The sequence below is a fragment of the Jaculus jaculus genome, chromosome 3 (assembly GCF_020740685.1).
Source record: "Jaculus jaculus isolate mJacJac1 chromosome 3, mJacJac1.mat.Y.cur, whole genome shotgun sequence".
Classification (NCBI taxonomy): Eukaryota; Metazoa; Chordata; class Mammalia; order Rodentia; family Dipodidae; genus Jaculus; species Jaculus jaculus.
Genome location: NC_059104.1, coordinates 86,346,991 through 86,371,296, shown reverse-complemented (window position 1 = coordinate 86,371,296; position 24,306 = coordinate 86,346,991). Strand labels below are relative to the sequence as shown.

General features: G+C 39.9%; 1 protein-coding gene across 2 annotated transcripts in view; it reads right to left on the bottom strand.

Moving 5' to 3' along the window:
• Positions 1 to 24,306, bottom strand: part of Cdon (cell adhesion associated, oncogene regulated) — a 105,222-nt gene that overhangs the window by 34,187 nt on the left and 46,729 nt on the right. Inside the window, exons 8-14 of one of the 2 annotated variants that reach the window (XM_004665464.2) lie at positions 17,892 to 18,245; positions 10,714 to 10,994; positions 8,932 to 9,106; positions 6,703 to 6,837; positions 2,541 to 2,744; positions 1,168 to 1,349; positions 660 to 765 (exon numbers count right to left, since the gene is read on the bottom strand). In XM_004665464.2, coding sequence (XP_004665521.1) covers positions 660 to 765; positions 1,168 to 1,349; positions 2,541 to 2,744; positions 6,703 to 6,837; positions 8,932 to 9,106; positions 10,714 to 10,994; positions 17,892 to 18,245 — 1,437 coding nt within the window. The remainder of the gene's footprint in view (positions 1 to 659; positions 766 to 1,167; positions 1,350 to 2,540; positions 2,745 to 6,702; positions 6,838 to 8,931; positions 9,107 to 10,713; positions 10,995 to 17,891; positions 18,246 to 24,306) is intronic. The other variant, XM_045145056.1, reaches the window with a different exon arrangement.

Below are 24,306 nucleotides of genomic sequence, written 5' to 3'. Positions count from 1 at the left end.
CCAACAGAGAACAGAGAAGGAAGGGTCTTACGTAAATTTTTTGGAGAACAAACAATAGTTGGCAGGAACTACCCTGCACCAAGGGCCAGGCATGCAAGAGAACACAGAAGACTGGTGTGAGCACCCCAATGAGAAAGTGTGCCAAAGACATGACTGAGGGGGTTGCAGGGGTCACACAGGTCACATGGGGCCCTCAGGCTGCAAGGAATGTTCTAATTGTATTTCAAGGGCCGTAGAAAACAGTTTCTTTTTTCTCTACAATACATTCCAACATTTCTATAAGTGGGTAGTATGTTCAGGGTACAATCTTCCCAGTACAGATGGCAACAAACACACTGTTTGAGCTATACATTATTTTATAAACGTACCAACAGTCTGCCACTGATTTCTATACTCAGTTCACTGGTCACTTAAAAAAAAAAGTAGAATTCAAAATCTTTTTCAGATAACTACTGACAAATCATATCTTCTCATCTACTTTGTATCTTTCCCTGTAAGAGACGTGCAAGATCCTCTATATGTTAAGCTGGAAAAGCTGGTTTTCTTTGGGACAGTGACTGTGTGTGTACCACTTTGTTTCTGACTATCTCAACCTGTGATGATGTGTTACAAACTGTATGTACACCCTGTTCCTCCAAAGTTTCTCTGCAGGGTCTTACCTTCCACAACATCCCTCTTGTAGTCACTGTCATTGTCACTATCTGTTGGCCGGTAGTAGATATAAAATCCTTGAATGGGAGTGTTATTGTTACTTGATGGAATGTACTAAAAAACAGAAGTAAAGACATGTCAAACACAAAAATGAAAGGAACTATCACATCCATTACGATCTCCTTATCTGCATGGCAATATTCTTGTAGCCTCATACTGCAGATATACTAAGTGGACATTTTTAAACTTAATTCAAAAGTATTTCAAAAGTATTATGAGCATTTAGCTTACTGCAGAGCTAATAAAATATGAATCAGTATATATTCTACACTTGAATGACAGCTGAGGAACTAACTTTTAAATCTGTCTCCCTATAGAATTTATGCTTTTAGATAAATACTGATGCCCTTTCACTTCTTAATTAAAAGTTCAGCAACTTGTTGTTCTGCTTTATGTCATGAGAATATTATTGTTGACATGAATGATATTGTCTCACTAGAGAAGATGTTCACATACCGTCCACTTTAGCATGATCTGAGTATCGCTCACAGCCTCTGTGTATGCGATATGAGGTCCAGTTATCGGGCGGTTGGAGAAACGATTGGGGAAGCCTGCCACCTGGTAAGGACGGGATGCGGAACTCCGAAAACTCTCTCCATAATGGTTAATAGCAATGACCCTAAATTTGTATATTGAACCTTTTGGGAACAAAACAAAAACAAAAACAAAACCAAGAGTGAGGTCAGGGAAAGCCTGGCCTGTGCCCACTCCGTTCCCCTTTGGAAGCTGTTCCCTTGGCCAATGGCAAGCTGTCTCAGGAAGTTGGCCTCCATGTGTGCCTGAGTGTGGGTGAACAAGGTCCAGCCTTCCCTGGCGCTGAGGCAAAGCCCAACACGTGACCCTGGCAGCAGCAGGTCACTCAGAGGCCAGGTTTAGTGAAACAGGGTGTAATTCACCTCCACATCTGCTGTGGTCTGGAGGTGCAGGTTGCGAGCAGCGGGTGAAATTGAAGATTGTGCAGTTCCTAATGACAGGTGCCAAAAGGTTAAGATACAGGTTTCATGGGTCTGTTGTACAGTGTGAATAAATGTGTGTAGCTAACCTTTTTTGACTATTGAAGTACTTCTTAATTAATATTTTCTGCATATGTAATTGAAAGACCACAAATCTCTGTAGCTGTACACACAACCCCTTTCTCCTGAGGAGGAGTCAGTCAGTGCTCCTATATTTTTCATTGTTTTGTCAAAGCAAGAAGTAAATACTTTAGATTTGCTAAATATATAAAGTGAATAAAGCTGGAAAAAACCAAAGCCCTATCTATAAAAAGCTAATTTGATATAATGGCTAGAGATGCAGCTCAAAAGAAGAGCATCTGCTTAGTATGCATAAATTGAGTTGAAGAATTTTTTCATATTTTATTTTTATTTATTTGAGAGAGAAAGAGAGAGGGAAAGAGCTGGGGGGGCGGGGGGAGAAGGGGAAGAGAATAGGCGTGCCAGGGCCTCCAGCCATGACAAATGAACTCCAGACACATGTGCCACCTTATGCATCTGGCTTACGTGGGGCCTGAGGAATTGAGCCTGGGTCTTTAACCACTAAGCAGTATCTCCAGCCCTGAAGAATTTTTAATGATTGTAAAATGCATGTGATATAAGAAAAATGGGATATAACATAGTACATATGGCACAATTCCAGGGTGTACTAAAAAGAGAAAGAAGGCTAGAAAGAAATGTGCTCTGTGTGTGTGTGTGTGTGTGTGTGTGTGTGTGTGTGTGTGTGTATGAGTAGGTTTCAGATGACTTATTCAATTCCTGTTTTCTTTATTTTCAAATTTTTACACAATAGTTATTCACTACCTTACAAAGTGGGGGGGAGGGGGATATTACTACCTGGTTCTAAACTGCGAACTTCCACAGAAAGTTTGGAAGGAGGGATGTCTTCAGCAGCCACCAGCCAATTGCTGGCCCTCATCCGCTTATATTCGACCTTGAAGGCAGTGATTGGTGAACCACCATTTGCCCGGGGAATCCATGTGACGTAGGCTGATGTTTCTGATGCCGTGGAGATAATAGGGCGGTCAGGAGCCTCTGGGACTGAAGATGCAAACATTCATTTTTCTGGTCACCCATGGTGTCAGAGACAAGAATAATTTAAACAAACTATATGGGATAAATCCAAAAGCTTGTGTTATTAGAAGTCCCTCACCAAACAGCCAAAATTAATAATATTATGGCTAGCTTGTGATTTTTAAAGCTAATGGGAAATGATAAATATAGAAAAGTAGGGCTGAGGAGATAGCAAGGGGTTAAAGGCACTTTCTGCTTACAAAGCCGGCCATCCCAAGTTCAATGCCCTAGTATCCACATAAAGCTACAGGCACAAAGTGATACATGTGCTTGGAGTTTATAGTTTGCAAGAGGCCCTAGTATACCCATACTCTCACTTTCTCCTCTTCTCCTGGCCTCCCTCTTTCTCTGCTTACAAATAAATAAACAAAAATATTATTTTTAGTATATAGGAAATGAAGCCAGGCATGGTGGTGCATACCTTTAATCACAGCACTTGGGAGACAGAGGTAAGAGAATCACCATTTGAGGCCACCCTGAGACTACATAGTGAATTCCAAGTCAGCCTAGGCTACCTCAAAAAACCAAAATATATATAAATATATATGAAATGAGAAGGAAGGAAAAGCCAAGTCATTATAGACTTGATAATTAACTCTGAAAGATAAAGCTAATGAGTCAGATAATTTAGACTTTTATTTTAGGTTCATGACAAAAACAATTAAAAGTAACTTATACTTAAAGTTTGATTTTGGCTATAACAACAGAAATTATCATAAATATGTACCATATTATTTAAATATTTTTATTAACTATCCAAGCTACATAAAGTACATTTAGCAATCTTCTGATTAATGCATTTACTATTGCTATTATCTCCTCCTTTAATATACCACAAGGCTCCAAGAAGTAGAGGGCAAGCAGCAAGTATATGTAGAATTTGACCATCAGACTCAATTCTGGTACCAGTGGCAGGACAGAAAGTGCTCAGGTTAGAATCAGGAGGACAGGATGTATGGTGAATAAAGGTGACATCAGAAATGATTCATATGTACATGTAGAAAGGGGGTCTGATGGGTTGGGGATATGGCTCAGTAGTTAAAGGCACTTGATTACAAAACCTGCATGCCTGGGTTCAATTCCTAAAATCCACATAAGGCCAGATGCAAAAAGTAGCACATATGTCTGGAGTTCATTTGTAATGGCAAGAGGCCCTGGTGTGCTCATACTCTCTCTCAAATAAATAAATATTTTTTTTTAAATAAAGGAAGGAAGAAATGTAGAAGCAAGGGAGAGAGGAAGGAAGAAAAGAGGAAGGTAACAAGGGAGGGAAGGAAGGAAAGAAGGAAGGAAGGAGGAAGAGAGAAGAGAGAACAGCTTTCAGTTAATAACCCCAAGGGGAGGTACTGCCCTAACCCACACATTAGATGCACTAGCCTATGGCAGGTAGAACCATCAGTACTCATTTAAATTATGGGCAAACTCCTCTTGCTGAAAAATCAATCCGGTGGTTATAACTGGCTCCCTATTTGGTTCCTATCAGGAAAAGAAAACAATCTGGTTCCTAGGACAGTTATATTAGAAACTAGCAAACTGAAATTCCAGTTAAGGAAAGTCACCAGTGAATTCTGTAACCATGAGCTGCTTCTCAAGAAACAGATCTTTTGGTGTGCTGACAACTGAATTTTCAAAGCTGAACCTGGAAGGCCAACTCTGGGCTATAATGACCTTAAACTGGTGAAGCCACTTAAGGAAACCTAATGCTGAGCTCCTCAAGCCATGCACTTCTATCCCAACACCTCTTTGATCTTCACTACCAACACATAAGGAAGAAGAAAATATGGCGTTTGTATGGGGAAAACAAGGAATTTTAAAAACTAATGAATTAAGGAGTGAACAGAGGAATATATTCAAAGCAGGCAACTATGATACTTACTATAATATTCCTTTCCACTAGAAAGCAATGGAAACAGAATGAGTAAACATATTAGTGCATCTCTTTTTAATTCTAGAAAACCTAATGACTTCCTCATGGCAAGTCAGATGGATTCAAGTTCACCAAATACCACAGGTCAAATAGGAAAAGAACAAACTTACTGTGGGGAAAAGAAGTCTCTACAGAGAAAAGCAACTTCCACAGCTATGTAAAATGGCATATGACCTTTAACAATTGTACTTGGAAAAGCTGGGCTTGAACAGCAGTTGATCTACTGTCTACATGAACTCGAATACACTGTAAAATCTTTTGAAGCCTCAATAGTTATGCTAGTTTCCTCATAAAATAGTTAGGATGATCAGACCAATCACTTCTTTATGGTTTTCCCTACTTGGAGAATTCCAAATGCACCATCTTTACCTAAACATAATCTTCACATAAAATCTCTTATCAAAAAAATCTTATCTCTTATCAAAATCTCTTATCTCTTATCTTATCTTACCTTGTAAATGGTCTCTAATTGCTACCTTCTCTCTACCTTTCATTCAATGTCTATTCCATTCCTCTAATCCTAGCCATATGCTCCTTCTCTTTCATTCACTGTGCTGTCCTTAATATTTCTTTAGCTGCATCTTGTATTATTCTTCCCTTCTGCCTCTTTAAAGTCCTGGAGGGATCTTCAGGACTCTCAGGCAAAGACTCACTCTTAAGTGTATCATTGAGAACACGGGTATCTTCTTGCTTTCCTCCTCTAGCATCATTCCCTACAGCTACCCGTCACACTAAAAAAAATCTGTTCTCTGCACTAAGGTATAGTATCATCTGTCTATCACCTGCACAAGGTGCCTTTCCCTTTTCTGTTTCTTCATCTGGCTGCATCATTCTTGGCCTCTTGAGTTAGCTCACGTTGCTGAGGCACCACATTAACCACAATATGGCCTCCTCAGTACCAGGTGGTGACTTGAGTATTTCTCCTGAGATCCCATGACACCAAGGGTATAGTCATTATCAGAATGAACAAAACTGCTATTACTGGTTTATCTCTCTGTATTATCCCCTCTCCTGCTATGGGTTTAGATTGTCTGAAGTAAAGCCTAAGACTCTCAGTATTCTGTCAGTGCCTCCTACAGGTTTACTAAATAAGTACTAAAGTATTTGGCTAGATTTCGGTTTATTCCCATACATTTCATACTCACACAGCTAATGTGCTCAAGATAACTGAAATGTGCATCTGAGGTAAAAGTGTTCAGATAAGTAAGGCTCAGGATATTGGAGGGAGAAGTTCAAAGTGTTTGGACCTGTTTTTGTCTGAGACCAAGTTATGGTAAACCATAAAAATATGAGAGAAGTCTGGAAACTTATAGACAGTAACAGTGAAATGTTAAACCCTCCCTAGATGCCCTAACATATTATTATAGAAACAGAAAGCACATTAAGGGGCTAAGTGTAGTGCTCAGTTAAAGAGCACTGGCCTAGCATGTACAGAACCTTTAGTTCAATCCCTAGCATCTCTCTCTCACACACACACATATACATTGTATTGAACTGATAAATACTATAAACAAGATTTTTTTGAAAATTTTGCTGCTTAGACATTTAAAATCCATAAGATTAACTAAAATAGCAGTAACAGTAAACATGACATGTAATCATTTAGCAATAATAGTTTACTATTGGTAGCATACATTTGGTTAAGCCTCTCTTGTTTTCTCTCTCTCTCCTTCTATCTCTCTCATACACAAAGTCAGGCTTTCAGAATTCAAAACATAATTTAGTTTTTTTTTTCTAAGAAGAAGGCAGAAAAAACCCTTTTGTGAGTTATATAAACTTAATAACAGAACATTTTAAATCTCAGTTTATTACGTTAAAAATAGTCATGACACTGAATTGCCAAGTTTTAAATTCAGGACATTAAAAATGGTTGAAATATGATCCAGAACAACTATACTATGTGGAATAGGAATATTCTAAATAAGAAACCCCCCACAGCCTGAAATAGGACAATTACATCTATAAATAAGTGAATAAAATGAAGATTCATTTCTTTACCTCCACTATGCCTAGAGGAATCTGTAAGCACCACTCCAAAATTGTTGTTTGCTGCCTCAGAAACAACAGGACGCTTGTTAGGGATGCCCACAGGTGGTGAGGATGCCTGGGTGTTTTTTGACGAAGCTGTTTTCTCTAGAAAGTTTTAAAAAAAGCAACATAAACTTACATATGTAAAGTAAAACCAAAAACATAAAACAGTACTGTGAAACATAACAGTACATAAATATATATCTGCCAGGATCTAAATATAACACCTACATACTTAGCTAATTGTAGAACATGGCAAAAAACTACTTTGCCTTTCTCTAGTATAAGTTAAGGGAAAGCTAAAATGTGTCCTCTGTGGTATCCCCTTCAATCAACACACGGGTAAACAATACCAAATGTTTGGAGTGAAAGTTTCAGTCAGTCCATTTTCCTCTGTGCTGTGTGCATTCACTCTGAATCAAATCCATTAGTGCTTCTGCTAAGTTTTTTTCACAAAGAAAGTCACATAACTTAATGTTTCAATAGGCAAAAAGTAAGACGGGGGGGATTCTGTATTTTAGTTTTCAAACTGAAATATATACTTATTTAATGTTTATAGGCCAGAATATGAATAATTAGAGGGCTAGAGGTGAAAATTAACCAAAAACTCACTTAAAACAGAAAATACTTATTTTCTAGCCAGTGATTGGATGAAAAGCTTATTTTCAAAGTCACTGGATATTTCCACTGCAGTCTTCAGACCTCCTTTGTGCTTCAGTGCTAAAGCCAGAATACTCTTCCACTGGGTTCTCCTCTCCACGACGAAGTCTTTCTGGCCACACCTCCCTAGGCTCTTCTACGTGGGCTTCCCTCACAGGCTACCCCTCAGAAAGAAGTCTCTGCCTTCTCCCTGCCCTCCTCCAGCCCATGGCCACAATCATTCTGTTAGAACTGACTTCGATGCCCAAATGATCAATGGCAGGTGCCAATAAAACGCTGCCAAGTTCCACAGGATGCTTTGTGACTCACAGTGGTCCCCTGGATGTCCCTGGAGTGCACATCCAGCACACCCATCAGATTCATACACTGCACGTGTAGGGCTTTCTCTTTCCCTTCTTTTAAGCCTCTCACCTGCCTACTACTATTAAGATGCCCCTAGCCACCTGCTTAAATGGCAACAAGTGCCCAGATATTTCCCAGTACATCCCTGAAGATATTTTTCTTGTTAACGCCATCCCCACCTCCGACTTAAAACTGGGCTCCATGTAGGTGAGGAGCTTTGCCTATTTTGTGTACTGCCTGACAGATGGAAGTCTAGAGTAAACAGTATAATTGACTAATGTCTGTCTTGCTGTTGGTATTGAGGTGCCATCTTACCTGCCTTACCAGTGTATAAACTCCACTGGAATAGATCTTGTTTGGGCATCTATGATTGTCCTGCATCACCCATCATAATGCTTTCTATCATGAACTTTAAAAAGATATCAGTTGGGGGCTAGAGAGGTGTTCTAGTAGTTAAGGCACTTGCCTGTGAAGCCTAAGGACCTAGGTTTGATTCCCAGTACCCACATAAGTCATATGCTCAAGGTGGTACATATGTCTGGAGTTTGTTATCAGTGGCTAGAGGCCCAGGCATGCCCATTCTCTCTCTCTCTCTCCTTTTTCTCTCATTCAACAAACAAACAAACAAACAAATAAATAAATAAATAAATAAAAATATTTGTAAAAATATCAGATGGAATGAAATACTACAACTGCCCAAATATGGCTCGCTCCAAAATGTGCTCACTTAGTGGATTTCCATCTGTGGTAGTTTGAATATATGCTTCCCCATTGACTCAAGGTGCTAAAATTAAACTTATAACTTGGATCTCCAGCTACCTGACTGGAGGAGGTGTCACTGGGGGGTGGGTCTGAAAACCAGCCCAAAAGTGTAGAAGGAAGTCTGAACTCTGGGGGAGGGTGGAGAAGGGGCCCTTGCTGCTAGTTCATGCTTGCTGCTTTGTGCTGTTTGCTGGCTTCTCTCTACGTGGATCTGTAAATGAGGGCCAGCTTCTTCTACCACTGATGGAAATTTCCCTGGATCTGTAAGCTTGAAATAAATCCCTTCCTCCTGTAAACCGTGTCTGGTTTGGATGTTCATCTCAACAATGTGAAGCTGACTATAACAACATCTAAGAATCTTTTCTATCTGAGAGGATTCTTACTAATCTACGGACATTTGGAATCCAGCTCACTCTTATAGAAGATGACACTCACCTTTGCTGGTCCGGAAGGTAAGCATGGCAGGCTGCCCTTCACCAGCAGCACTTCTCGCCACCATCAAAACTTCATAAAGGCTCGATGGCTCCAGTTCAGTGAGATGCAGCTCATTTTCACTTCCTGGGACACGAACTGTGTGCCAGCTGCCCACTGTACCAGTACCATCATCCAGCTGCTCAAGAGAAACCAGAACAATGAGAGATGGCAGCAGGAGACATTACAGAAAACTAGACTTCACCCAATCCTAAAGGTGTTTTCAGAAAGTGATGTGTCATTGTCAGTAAAATATTCACAGTGCTCTTCACCTTAGGAACTCTAAGAGCAAGGACTCAGGAATTCTCAGTATTAAGATTCCTGGTACTGGGCTAGAGAGATGGCTTAGCGGTTAAGTGCTTGCCTGTGAAGCCTAAGGACCCCGGTTCGAGGCTCGGTTCCCCAGGACCCACGTTAGCCAGATGCACAAGGGGGTGCACGCGTCTGGAGTTCGTTTGCAGTGGCTGGAGGCCCTGGCGCGCCCATTCTCTCTCTCGCTCTCTATCTACCTCTTTCTCTCTCTGTCACTCTCAAATAAATCAATAAAAATCTTTAAAAAAAAAAAAAAAAAAAAAGATTCCTGGTACTATTTGTTCTCCCAGAGTCTGTTGCCCTTACCTGTAATGGGGACAATAGCTCCTTTCCTCCTAGGAGCAATGGAAGAATGACATACATGCATAATAAGCAAGCTAGATAGACATTAAATGTCTGTGTATACATGAATTATAGTTATGGATTGTCTATCTTCAGCTTTCTTGCTTCATGTTTGAACACTCTTCAACAAGGGAGAAATTAAGATCCAATCAGTTGTTTCTAGGTTAATGAGACCAACTGGCAGCAGTGTACAGAGACTTCAGGTGGGTAAGTTTACCAGCAAACCCCACTTTTCTCATCTAGTAATATCAGCTTAGATCCAGTAGATAAATTTTCCTAATAGCACCAAGTTATTTTTTCCAGTTATTAAAAATAATAAATAAAAATCACTTAGGTAACTAAATTAGAGACAAAAATATCTTAGACACCAAAAAAGTGAGCTTAACTATGAATACATCTCCTCCCATTTCACTCACTTACTAATATAATTAAATAGACTCCGTTTATTTTGCTTTAATAGAAGCCTACAAAAGGAAAATAGTATCTGAAGAGTCAACACAGAAGCCCAAAGTTAACCAAATTAGATGACTGAATAATGTAAAATTCTACTACTGTTAAGAAGGCAGCCTATAATGCAAACAATCACAGACTATACAAAGGCACTCAGTTTGTTCAAACAATTGTTTCTAATTTTTTAAAACTGCTTTATTTTATAAGTAACCATATCCTACTATTTTAGCAAAGGACATAGTTACAGTTTTATAAATGGTTTAGAAAGCTTGAGACTCAAGGAGTTAAAAGAGGGTTTTGAAAGAAAATGTTAAATTATGGGGTCTGGAGGTATAGTTCAACGAAGGTGAACCTGCCTATCATGCTCAAAGCCCTAGCAGAGGGAGGGAGGTTAGGAAAATGGAAGGATGGTAGATGTACCATGGTTACTGGAAGTTGAGAATTAACTTTGAGAAAGAATTATTTATACTTCATTCTTACTGCTTTCATAAAATTGGTTGATCTAGCATATTATGGGGATACTACTGGCAAACTCATCCTGTAACATTTTCATGTTCTATGCTTTCACCAGTGTAAAACACTAAGTGACACAAACAGGCTTAGGGTGGAAGAAGAGAAGGATGATCAACAGTAAGGCATTACCTTTCGGTACTTCACAAAATAGGCGTTGATGGGCAGTCCACCATCCCTGCCTGCCCTCCAGAGCAGGTTGTATGTATCAGGCGTGTGGGTCTGTGGGGGGCTCAGTATGATAGGAGCATCAGGGACAGAGGCATTTTTCTCTGGTGGCAATTCTACACGACTGGAATGCACCTTCGCTGGAAACAAGCCCGCTTCCGAAGCATCTCTTGGGTCTCTTTCATCATTCTGAGAAGCTTCAGCAGGGGGGACTGTTGCTGCTTTTGTAGTTGTTTCCAATGGAACTGCAGAGGAAATGGAGAGGAAATTGCTGGAAGAAATTGTTTTAGTATTTCCATCTAGTTAATGATATTAGTGCCTATGCTGACTTCATGAGTACAGCTTGAACCCTAAAAGTTAAAACAGGTAATATTCCAGTGTCCCCTTCAGAGTGACATCTAAATTCTATTTGTGTTTTTTTTTCGGGGGGGGGGGAGGTTGCTTTTAAACAAATAATTTATCTATTTGCAAACACACACAGAAAATATGGGTGTGCTAGGGCTTCCAGCCACCGCAATAAAATTACAGATGTCCATGCCACTTTGGAATTCTGGCTTTACATTTGGGTACTGGGGAATCGAACCGGGGTGGTTAAGCTTTGTATACAAGCACCTTAACTGCTGAGCCATCTCTTCAGCCCCAACATCTAACTTCTAATTGCCCTCTGTTGCTCACAAGAAAGCAAACAAATTGTTTGGAAAAGCAATTACAAGGCACGATATCTGACTTGCTTACGGGCTCTCATTCTTTCTCAGTTCTATGCTAGTAATCTCTCTTTGTAATAATAATTTACTAGTTTAACCTCCAAAGAATTTTGGAGCATCAGGCTTTATCTTCAGTTGGTAAGTCAAACACAATTACACTGTAAACAGTGGCAGAACAGAAACATGGTCAAAACTGGGATCTCGGGGCTGGAGAGATGGCTTAGGGGTTAAGGCATTTGCATGCAAAGCCAAAGGACACAGGTTCCATTCCCCAGGACCCACGTAAGCCAGATGCACAAGGGGCACATGCATCTGGAGTTCGTCTGCAGTGGCTAGAGGCCCTGGTGTGCCCATTCTGTCTGTCTCTCTTCTCTCTATCTCTCTCTGCTTACAAATTAAAAAAAGAAAAAAATAAAAAAAAAAAAAAACAACTGGGATCTCACCTGCTGGGTAGCCAGTCTCCAAAGACAGTTCCCAGAATTCATACTCAAGTAGTCCCCTCCTGTCCTGAATCCTAGCTTAATTCTCAAGAGAAGGCCTGGCACTTCTTTATTTATGCTCTTGAGATCCAGCTGCCTCAAAGAAATGTCTCAGCTGGTCTTTTACAGACAATACATAAGGGATGGGGATGGGGATCCAGCCCTCACAAGGTAGCAAAGGGAGCAGAACAGCGTTGTCTGTTCCAGCACCAGGTGCCTTCTGATTGCATCATCACTGACTCCCAAGTGAGGCCAGAGAAGAACTGACCAGCTGCTCTACCTCACCAACGGAACTTCAAAAGGTAAAGGACTATGATTTTCAGTCATCTTTTTAGTATTCTATCTAGCAGACACCTACTCTACCAACCTGCAGGGGAGCTACTATGTTCAATGCAGATAAAGGAATAGAGTCCATTCTAGAGATAACAAGGCTTATTATTTCTAAGTACTACTTCTTGATGGCTGGTGTAAGAAATTTCCAGTCTAAAGATGCATAAAACTGGCAGACAGCCTACCTACTTCCAACAGCAGTTAGAATATACACAGGAAGGTCAAAGTACTTAATTGCAGTAAAAAAAAAAAAAAAGTGAGTGGGTCCAGAAAATTACTGAGCACATTTTTGTGCCAAACACTGTGCAAGATATTTAATGAATATAGTCTAATTTAATCTTAAAACAACATTCTTAGGTAGAGAGTTCTCCCACTTTACAGATGAAGAAGTTAGGGTTCTGAGACACAAAATGACAACAGCTGTCAGAAGAATGCTAGCACTGCTTTGTGAGAAAAAGAAAGATGGTGAGAAAGACTTGTGGAAACACCTACACTGCCAATGTAATAAAACACCAGCACTGACAGCTTGGTTCCTCTACAGTGCTGTTAATACTGGCACCAAAAGGTTTCCTATTATTCACTCCTTTATGGAGAAAGGGAATGAGAAAACAATGTTACAGTTACAGGAAAATCAGATGCCTGGTAAAAGGTGGGTATGATTTTAGAACTATTGGGCATTAATAGAGAACCACCTCAAATCAGAAAACCAGTGTAAGGTCAGATCAATGTCAGCTTAAGAGAGAAAGAATGTCCCATGAGCATCCTTTATCAAAGAAAATAAGAAGCTTGTGAGAAAATGCTATAGAAGAAAACTGATTAAGTACATCAAGACAACCTGAAAATATTGCTCCTGGAACCAGTATGTTGACCTAGTGAGTCCGACGCAGCAAGCATACTCAGGGTGCATGCAGTGGGGGCCTGCTGGTATAGAGAAACGGGTTCTCAAAATTGGTGGTAACTAGCTGTGGCTGGTGGTGGAGAATGACATTAGTAGTTTCCTGGATCCTCTGGGCAGCTGACCATGGGGAAGTGGTATCTGGCCACAAAAAAGTTTCCATACCACATGCCTCAGTTTATATACTGAGAAAAAAATTTATGTTTGCAGCCTGTCCACTGCAAGAAGATCCAAGTTCCATTTCTGTTATTCCAGGGGCAGTGCAGCCTTCTACCATTTTTTTGTCAAAAAGAGGGGCCCATGTGACCTCTACTGTGGTAAATATACTTTGAGCAATCACAGGATAGTAGATGTAGTCTTAAAAGACCTAAACAATATTGACAACTATTAATTAATAGACATGACCTATCCCCGAAAAACATAAATTGAGGTATTAGATTATAAATTTATTTAATACTCCTAATCTACTATACACGTCCCTTAGCAAGAGCACACTGCAGTGAGTGCTCAGCTCATGAAGGAATGGTTGACCTAAGGCTGCAGCTCAACACCATGGCCAAGCATTGCAAGTCTCAGCTTTTCTCATTGGCCCAGGATCACATCAGAATTCAAAGTTTGGTTTCTAGCCAGGCATGGTGGCACACACTTTTAATCCCAGCACCTGGGAGGCAGAGGTAGAAGGATCACTATGAGTTCAAGGCCACCCTGAAACTCCATAGTGAATACCAGGTCAGCTTGAGCTAGAGTGAGACCCTACCTTGGAAAAAAAAAGTTCGGTTTCTGCTGGATGTACATCACTTGCAAAAGTCAAACCATCATGAGCTGGGAACCATGTACCTTCAAAAGTGTTCTCAGATGTATTATCCCAACTTATTTTCAAAACTGACAGGAGCAGAATTTCACTCTAGCATTTTCAAAAGTAGATTTTTGTGTGTGTTGTTTTGGTTTGATTTAAACTTTTGAGACTCTTCTCACTCTGTAGCCAGCTGATGTAGAACCTTCTACTTCAGTCTCCAAATGCTGGAAGTATAGGTGTGGGGCATGCCAGGTCTCCATGCCTGGCTTAAAGGTACTATTTTCTTTATTTTGAAAAAAAAAACTAATAAATAAAAATTTTAAACTATAGCACTATACGTGAGTTTAATGACTCTGAGTTGATGCTAATGAAATAGGAAGTACAATCAGATCTGTCTTAGATGTCTCCAATGTCACAACCTACCCCAACAACCCCACACTATTTGGGAAGTTCAGCCCAACTCTTACTATAATTTTAACAGATACAACTCACTCTATAAATATGTGTGCCTCCATGACTTCAAAAATTTAAAGGTCTCTGGAGAGTGTCACCTCTCTTTCAGACCTTATACTCTCCTTCACAATGAACAAAGTACCTAATTGTCAATATGCTGGAATTTAATAAGGTTCAAATTCCTATAGAAGTGAGTTAGTATTACTTCTTTGAACTTGCATAAAATCAGATGCATCTTAATTATTATAGAGTATAAAAAGAGGGTAACTAAGAGGACACCATGTAGATAGGATGTAGCTGATAGGATTACTATGTACAAAAGTGGTATATTTATCAGGACAAAACACAGGAATGGGAAGAATCTTAACACCCTTCTATTTCTAAACAAGTTGGCTGATGCAACTTCTAAAGGTTTTACATTTCTCATATTTAAAGTGAGAAAGACAAAATATCCAGTTCCATCACCTATGACCACTGCATCTACATATGTCTCCTTAGACTATATTTACATAAAATAAGCACTTCTGCTAAATTCTATCCAAGTAACTTCTTACTATGCTTGTCACACAGATCAAGTTTTGTTTTGTTTTTTTCCTTCAAGGTAGGGTCTCACTCTAATCTAGGCTAACCTAGAACTCACTATATAGTCTCAGGGTGGCCTCAAACTCATGGCGATCCACCTACCTCTGCCTCCCAAGTGTTGAGATTAAAGACATGGGCCACCACGCCTGGCCAGATCAAGTTTTAAGTAGAATCATTCTCACTTTTGCCTAGAAGAATATATATTATACACACACACACACACACACACACACACACACACGTATGTACACATACACATTCGTGCATTTTATAAATTTATGTTAACCTCAACTATTTCCTTTATTTGTAAGCTCTTTAAAGTCACTAAAATTATGAACTCTCTCCTTTCTATAAACACTACAATGCATTACTATTATTGATTGTAATGATACAGTAATAATCATAACCAAATTCTTAGTGTTTATGGAAGGCCTCATATGGCCAGGCAGCATTCTAACACTTTCCCCATACTGGCTCCTTGGATTCGTATATGATTCCTATTAGCAGGGCACTGTCATTACTCTATAACAGGTCAGGAAATATAGACAGATTTGTGCAGGAACTGGCCTTGGGTTTCAAAGCTTTCGTGGCAGAGGCCAGGATTTTAATACAGCCAATACACTTTACTTCCATACCTTCCCACCTCTAGCATCCATGGAGGAATACATGACAGAAGTGAAGGCCCCTGGCTTCCCTTCCCACCTCTTTTCCAGCCCCATCTAGAGAGCTAGAGACTACTTGTTTTCATGTGAAAAGAAACAGGAATGTTAATATCCAAACTCTATTGCCTTCACTCTTCTGCCAAAGGCCACCCATAGACCGCCCCCCCACCTCCTCTGGCTTAAGCATGCCTCCTCCAAACAGTCATGGTATGACTCACATGGAACCAGACTGTAAACTAAAGAGAATTCTGGAATCCCACATCTACCATCCAATAGGAAGCATGTGGGCTCCAGAATAAGCACTGACCTGGACCCCATGGGCTCTCACCAGAGGCACCTGACGATCCAGGCAGAAAAGGGCCACAGGAAGCCCTCTATAAAGTGTAGAGCTGGGGCAGGAACCTCAGTTAATGCTTACTGAAACAGTGCTGGATATCCTGCCTCTCATGAGACAAACTTGGAGAAAGCTAGTCCACATACCACCTACCTAAGGTTTGAATCTGAGTACTTAGAAAGTATATGAAAAGTTTAAGTCATCATGAAAATCAGCAGAATATAAATAATATTATACATTCTATTAGAAAAATAACTGGATAAGAGCCAGGCATGGAGGCACACACCTTTAATCCCAGTACTTGGGAAGCAGAGGTAAGAAGACTGCTTTGAGTTTGAGGCCAGCCTGGGACTACAGGGTGGGTTCCAGGACAGCCTGGGCTACAGCAAAATCCTACCTCAAAAAAAGGGGGGAGGGCTGGGGAGATGACTTAACAGTTAAGGCACTTGCCTATGAAACCTAAAGACCCAGGTTTAATTCCCCAGTACCAATGTAAGCCAGATGCACAAGGTGGCTCATGTGTTTGGAGTTCACAGGTGTGCCCATTCTATCTGCCTCTTCCTCTCTCAAAAATAAATAAAATATAAAAAAGAAAAAAGAAACCTGGGTCTGTGCACGCCTTTAATTCCAGCACTCGGGAGGCAGAGGTAGGAGGATCGCCTTGAGTTCAAGGCCACCCTGAGACTATATAGTGAATTCCAGGTCAGCCTGGACCTGAGTGAAACCCTACCTTGAAAAACCAAAAAAAAAAAAAAAAAGAAAAAGAAAAAAGAAAAAGAAAAGAAAAAGAAAGAAAGATAGATAACTGGATAAGATACATACATACATATAGGTATTTGATAAGACCCTGACCCTACATTTTCAGTAAAGACCCACCTTTTATACTTTGAAGGCATGCTCATTAAAGTCTCATCTGAAAACTATCTGCACTATCATTTTCAGTGGCTTAGAAAACCAAAAGCAGGATGTAGAGATGACTCAGCCATTAAGTATACTTCCTGAACAAGCATTACGGCCTGAGACTACTGGAGTTCAAATCTCCATATCCCATGTAAACAACTGGGCATAGCCATACACACCTGTAACCCCAGTCCCACAGAGGTGCAGACACCTGAGAATAGCCAGAGCCCTGTGTGGTGGTTTGAATAGAATAGATGGCCCCCAATATATTCAGTTGTTTGTTTGTAGTTTGCACCTGCACCTGGCTGGAGGCAATGTCACTGGGTGGATCTTTAGGTGTGGTGTTGGGTTTCAGATTTCAATCTAAAGATATACAGTGCGCCTAGCTGGAGTTCCTGAAGTGTGCTGAGGCTTTTGACCTTTAGGCTGTGCTTTTCTCTCTCTGCTTGGTCCTGTGAAGGCAGGCCAGCTTCTTCTGCCATTTTTGGAACTTCCCCTCTGTAAGCTTCAATAAATATCCTTTCCTCCATAACTGTGCCTGGTCTGGAAGTTTATCTCAGTGAACCTGAATCTGTCTGCTACACCCTGCAAGCTCCAAAATCAGTAAAATGGCTCCAACTCAGAAACAGGAACAGGCAACAGAGCAGGACTCTTCATGTGAGCGCCCCCTCACACCCCTGCAGGCAAGCTTATGGACACCACACCACACCATACTCACACACCACATTACAAATAAAATAGAGTAAAAGAAAAAGCATCAATTCCAAAGGCAGGTTATATTTTGACCTCACTCCCAGGTAAGAACCAACTGAGAAATAGAGACCAAGGTTTATCTGGTTCCTAAACAGTAAAATAGCCCCAAAACACAGCCCCACATGTAACTAATGGGGAAAACATGTATTTATAGATTGTTCTATTTGTTCAAATAAAATATTTTAAACCATCTTTTCTCCTACTATCAAAGGACATTATTCTAATGAGAAAAAAACCTACTAAAGGCAACTCACCAACTGTGAGGAATGCTTCCGAGTGACTGGTGCCATGTTTGTTTGTGGCCTCACAGATGTATTTTCCAGCATGCTCCTGAGTAACTGCCTGAATAGACAGAGAGCTTGAGCCAGCTCGAGACATGATGAAGTACACAGACTCCAGGTCAAGGCTTCCAGGCCTGAGGAAGTGTGACTTTCGGGATTTGGACTTAAGGACCTGAGATGGATGGCTAGTTATCAATCCATGGCTGCCATACCAATGAATGACGGGAGCTGGCACACCAGTGGCATTGCAGGACAAGGTAACAAAGTCTCCATTCACTGCCTTTGTACTCACTGGCTCTGTGATTATAACTGGCTTGAATCCACTGTCTGTTAAAAACACAATTCACATATTCAAAATCAGGGACATCACAGTATCTGTCTTGTAAGATAATTTCATCCTATCATAGAAATATGCTGCCAGGCATGGTGCCTTTAATCCCAGCACTTAGGAGGCAAAAGTAGGAAGATGACCATGAGTTCAAGGCCACTCTGAGATTACACAGTGAATTCCAGGACACCCTGGGATAAAGCAATATACTACCTCATCATAAGAAATATGTTAATGAGCCAAGCAAAGATACTTTTCTTACTACTAGATCTCTTCACAATTTTTGCCAAATAAAACTTCCAATAAAAAGTCAATTTTGAAAGGAGAAAGTGTGGGGGGGGAGGGAAGAAATTAACATGGAATTTTTTTTATAATCATGGAAAATGCTAATAAAATTTTTTTTTAAAAGTCAAATTTGGTGGGGGTGAAAAGGCCTAAGTGAGGTCAGGGAAAGAGATTGAGTAAAGGAAAGGTGGAGAGTGGGCTAATAAAAATCTAAGAAGATATAAATAAGTCATATGGAAACCTACTTTTTTGGGCAATGGAACACGCAGGAGCCACAGATTGTTACCAGAAAATTTTCAGTGCCAAGGATGAGATATCTTCCAGTGAGTTGTTGGTCAGGGAGTTCCTTAATGTCCCCCAAACATTACAAGCCATTGCCAAGGCCCTTGTTGCCCACCAGGAATAGATGGTAAGACCCTATTGCTAAAGACTCCACATACTTGGGCTGCAAGGTCACTGAGAAATCCTACTGGAACTGAGCTGAAAACCTCCAAGTAGACCAGCTGACAGAAAGCTGGGAAAAGCCACGCTGCATGCAGTTCAATGGGAGAGAGAGAAATCAGTGAAGATACTGAACAGTGGACACTGCAAACCTTATATTTGGCTAGCCTGCCTAAATGAGCCAACAGATGCAATAGTGGCATATCTATTATGAGGAAAATCAACCACTCTCTAATTTGACTGGAGGCCTGCTTCATGGGAGGGAATACATCCCTGATACTGAAAACCTACAACATGGATAGTTACGAGCCCTAGAGGTGCAACATCTGCAGCTTCCTGTCTAAATATATATAATATGCTCACCAAACTGCCCAGTAAGCACTTCTCTTAATGTTCATACCCATATATTAATGCTACTCTTAATTTTGTTTAGCGAACCTTCTCTTTTCAGATGGCAGTGGCCTTGAGATGACTCAGAAGGCACCTTGGTGCATAGAAAAAGTGACAGGGGAGTGTTAAGCACTGAAATATCTCTATCACACCTTCCAAGGCTCAGGGTCCATTGTGGAAGAGGTGGCGGAAAGAATGTAAGAACCAAAGGAAGGTTAGGTCTCCATTCAACATGCTCCTCCAGATGCAAACTGGCCTAGATATCCATGACCTCACACTTCCTGATACTACCTATACAAGACCATCATGATATCAAAATAAAAGAGAGACTAATTGAGGGGGGAAGGGAATATGATAGAGAGTAGAGTTTCAAAGGGGAAAGTGGGGGAAGGGAGGGAATTACCATGGGATTAAAATGGAATTATAATCATGGAAATAGTCAATAAAAAATTTTTTTAAGTCAAATTTGGGACAGAGAGATGGCTTAATGGTTAAGGCACTTGCCTGTGAAGCCTAAGGACCCATGTTCGATTCTACAGGTCCCATTAAGCCAGGTGCATGAGGTGGTGCATGCATCTAGAGTTTGTTTTCAGTGGCTAGAGGCCCTAACATGCCCATTCTCCTTCTCTCTCTCTCTCTCTCTCTCTCTCTCTCTCTCTCTCTCTCTCTCTCTCTTGTTCCCTCTCTCTCAAATGAAAATTTTAAAAATTTAAATCAAATTTTTCATAGTTGGTTTCCTAACCATTCCCTATATAGATTTCTTGTTGTTCTGAAAGCAATGCATATAAAGAAATCAACTGAGGGCTTTCCAGTAGGTATGATATACATATAGAATAGGTAAAGCCTCAGACCTTAACATGAGAAAGATGTAAAGAAGTATAAAACTAGATATTATTCCTTCAAGAAAATGGCCAATTCTGGTGGAATCTAAATCTAGAAAGGCTGAGTGATTTAAATAAAAACTAATATACTCATTCCTTACCATTAATATAAACCCCACTGTCAATAGAATATCATTTGGTCCTGGTATTCTCAAGGTATTCTCAGTGAGCCCAAAACGGAATACTGATCAACATAAAAAGATATCTTTTTTCTTACTCTGCTGCTGCTTTTTTTTTAAGGTTTAGAGAGACTTTATTAGATTAAGAGAAGGAAAGAGGGGGACATACAGAGAGCTCCTGCGATGAGCGAGGTGAGATAAGGAAAAGCCCCTATGCTTTTTTCCTAGACCTTTTTCCCATGTCTGGTTAAACCAATCAACACTTGATCTTACCAGATTTCTGAACTTTTGCCAAGGGGATGAGTAAATGCTATCTCACTGGTCATAGCATGCATTTCCCTGAGGACTAATGAGGTTGAACATCTTCTGACAAGTTTGTGTACCATTCATATTTTCCTTCTCAGAGAAACGCCTTGTGTCAGTTTCTTTATGGAGTTATTTATCTTTTTGGTTTATTTTTTTCTTTTCGAAGTAGGGTTGCACTCTAGCCCAGACTAACCTGGAATTCACTATGTAGTCTCAGGATAGCCTCCAACTCATGGCAATCCTCCTACCTCTGCCTCCCAAGTGCTGGGATTAAAGGCGTACACCACCACACCCGGCTAAGTTATTTATCTTTTTTGTAAATGATTTGGATTCTTCTTTGTATATATGATTTTTTTTGTATATATGATTTTTTTTGTATATATGATTCTTTTGTTTGGTTTGGATATTACTAGTAACTCCTCCTAGATTACTGTTTTCATTCTTAATACTACCTTTTAATACTTGAGGATGCTTTTCTATCATTTTATAATTAGTTTCTTTTTTTATATTTTATTGGAATGACAGAAAGAGAATTGATGTGCCAGGGCCTCCAGCCACTGCAAATGAATTCCAGACACAGCCCTTGTGCATCTGGCTTATGTGGGTACTAGAGAACCAAACCAGGGTCCTTAGGCTTCACAGGCAAGTACCTTAACCACTAAGCCATCTCTCAAGCCCATAAATAGTTTTTTTGACATGTCTTGCTAAAAAGTTTTACTCACAGATCATACAAATATTCTCCAGTATAGGTTCAGAGAATATTGTGGAAGAGAGGGTAGATAGAATGTAAGAGCCACGGGGTAGGAAGGAGTATTCTGAAACACTGTCCCCTCCACAGAGACTGGCAGGTGCATTCATGACCCCACAGTGAAGACCCATAACTCCACTGAGGAGGGCCCTCAGTGGAATGAGAGAAGGGAAGAAGGAGCATAAGAGTATAATCTGATGGGAATATGACCAATATGCAAGGTATTCATATAATACAGTTCTTAAATATATTCCTCAAAAACTTTCATTTTACCTTTTATAGTTAAGTATTTATATATCACATGGGGAAAAGTCAGTCACATTTGATTTTTTTTGTTCTATTTAATTTATTTATTTATTATTTATTTATTTATTTTTTGAGGTAGGGTCTTGCTCTAGGCTGACCTGGAATTCACTATGTATTCTCAGGGTGGCTTTGAACCCACTGTGATCCTCCTACTTCTGCCTCCCTAGTGCTAGGATTAAAAGTGTGCACCACCACACCAGGCTCACTAGTTTTTCATTTTGATTACCAATTATACACATCAAAACTTGAAAGAGATATCCTCCCCTTGTGGGGGACAGGTGTGAGGAGACACTGCTAACTTAGCAAGTCCTCATGTGCACATCTCTCTGGCAGCTGTTTCTATCAGGTTCCCAGAGTCTCTGCAACAGCACAACACTTTCTATATCACCATTGACTTTTAATGTTCAAGTCAGAGTTCCCATATTCTTTTTCTTCTTACTTTAGAGGACCTTAGTTATTCTGTAGTCTGTGATTAGTTATATAAATCTCATATAACTCATGGATGGATGGATGGATGGACGGACGGACGGACGGACAGACAGACAGAACATACTTTTTTTGGAGGCAGGGTCTCATATAGCCCAGGCTAGTTTTAAACTCTTGATCCTCCTGTCTCTACTTCCCAACTGCTGGGGTTATAGATGGGCACCATCAAGTCTGGCTAAGATCCTCAAAATATTCTGATGGTATTTTTATTGGAATAGTATGAATCTATAGAGAATTTCTAGAAAGATCAGATTACCATATAATTCTGAATTTTGCTGTCTCTGAACTGTGATGGCTATGTAACTATGTCTACTTTAATGCTACTAAAAAGGTAATTTTAAAATGATACTTTCTGATTGTTGCTGGTATATGGAAAGGCAAATGATTCTTGTTCATTGGTCTTCATTCAGCCCCTTGATGAATGTCATGATTTCTAGGAAGAAGACTGGTAATAACCATAGCCAGCAAGCAATGTGGACACTCTACAATGGCAGTGTTATTAGTCATAAATTAATAACCATTTGGGTTCTTTCTGATTTCTTTTCTATACTGGTTGCTTTGTACATTTCACTATTATAAGTGATATTTCATGTTAATTTTTTTCAAGGTTAGGGTCTCGCTCTAGCCCATACTGACCTAGAATTCACTATGTAGTCTCAGAGTAGCCTCAAACTCATGGTGATCCTCCTACCTCTGCCTCCCAAGTGCTGGGATTAAAGATATGTGCCACCATGCCCAGCTCTCATATAAGTTCTTATTAGATACTCTTTTCTTTAAGATACCCTTTATCATGGTCTATTTCCATTTTCTAATTAATTAATTTATTTATTTGAGACATAGAGAGACAGACAGACAGACAGACAGACAGAGAGGAAGAAACAGAGAGAAAGAATGGGCATGCCTGGGCCTCTAGCCACTGTACATCTGGTTTACATAGATCCTGGAGAATCAAACCTGGGTCCTTTGGCTTTGCAGGCAAGTGCCTTAACCACTAAGTCATTTCTCCAGCCCATTTCCATTTTTATGAATGTTTAGCATGAATACTAAATTGTGCCCAATTTTTTCCTACTTCTAGTGAAATAACAATAGTTTTCTCCATTGTACATTAGACAGGATGAGCAGTACCTAGATTTTCTGTCAGATTTCTACAACTGCTTGATTAGCATATATTTTCTCTTTTTACACATTGCTGACTTGCTATTATTTTATTTAAGATTTTATACTTATTTTCATGAAGAAGAACCACCTTATCTTTCCATTCTTATGCCATCCCATGATTTTGGAATCAATATTATTCGGACTAGAGATTTTTTATATTTTAATTCTCTGAAAGAATTGTGTAATATTTGGAATGATCTGTTACTTGCAGGTTTGGTAGACTCTCCATAAAAACCATCTGGCCTGGTGTTTTCTTTGTGGGAAGAGTATTAGCTGCTAATTCAATTTTGTTCACAATCATAGGACTAGTCAGGCTTTTTAGTTACTTTAAATCAGCCTTGCTAAGCTATGTTTTTCTCAGGATTTACCCCTGATATAGTTTGGATTTGAAGTTTCTTCAAAGGCCCATGTGTTGATAGCTTAGGCACCAGCTTTCCATGAGATGGTAGTGGAACCTTTATAAGATGGGGCCTACTGGAAAGAAGTTAGGTCACTGGGATGTACCCTTGGGGAGCAAATCCTGGGAGCCTATGTCCTTCCCATCTCCTTCTGCTTCCTAGCTATGAAGTAAGAAGATTCTACCACTTAATGCAGCCATGATGTACCGTGCTACCTGCAACAGACCCAAAGCAACAGGGCCAAGTGACTACCGTTTGAAACCAAAAGCCAAAATAAAGTCTTCCTACTTTTAATTTATCTCCAGTATTTTGTCACAGTGATGTAAAGCTAATACCCAACACACTTACACCACACACACTTCTAGTTATATTTGTAAATTACTGTCATAAAGTTCATCAGTCATATTTTTAATCTTTTTAAGACTTAAAATTATAGGCCCCCTATATCTTCCCTAATACTGTCCCTTTTAACCTGCTTTCTTTACTTAATTCTGCCAAGGATTAGTCTACTTATTAGACTGTATAAAAAACAAATTTCTATG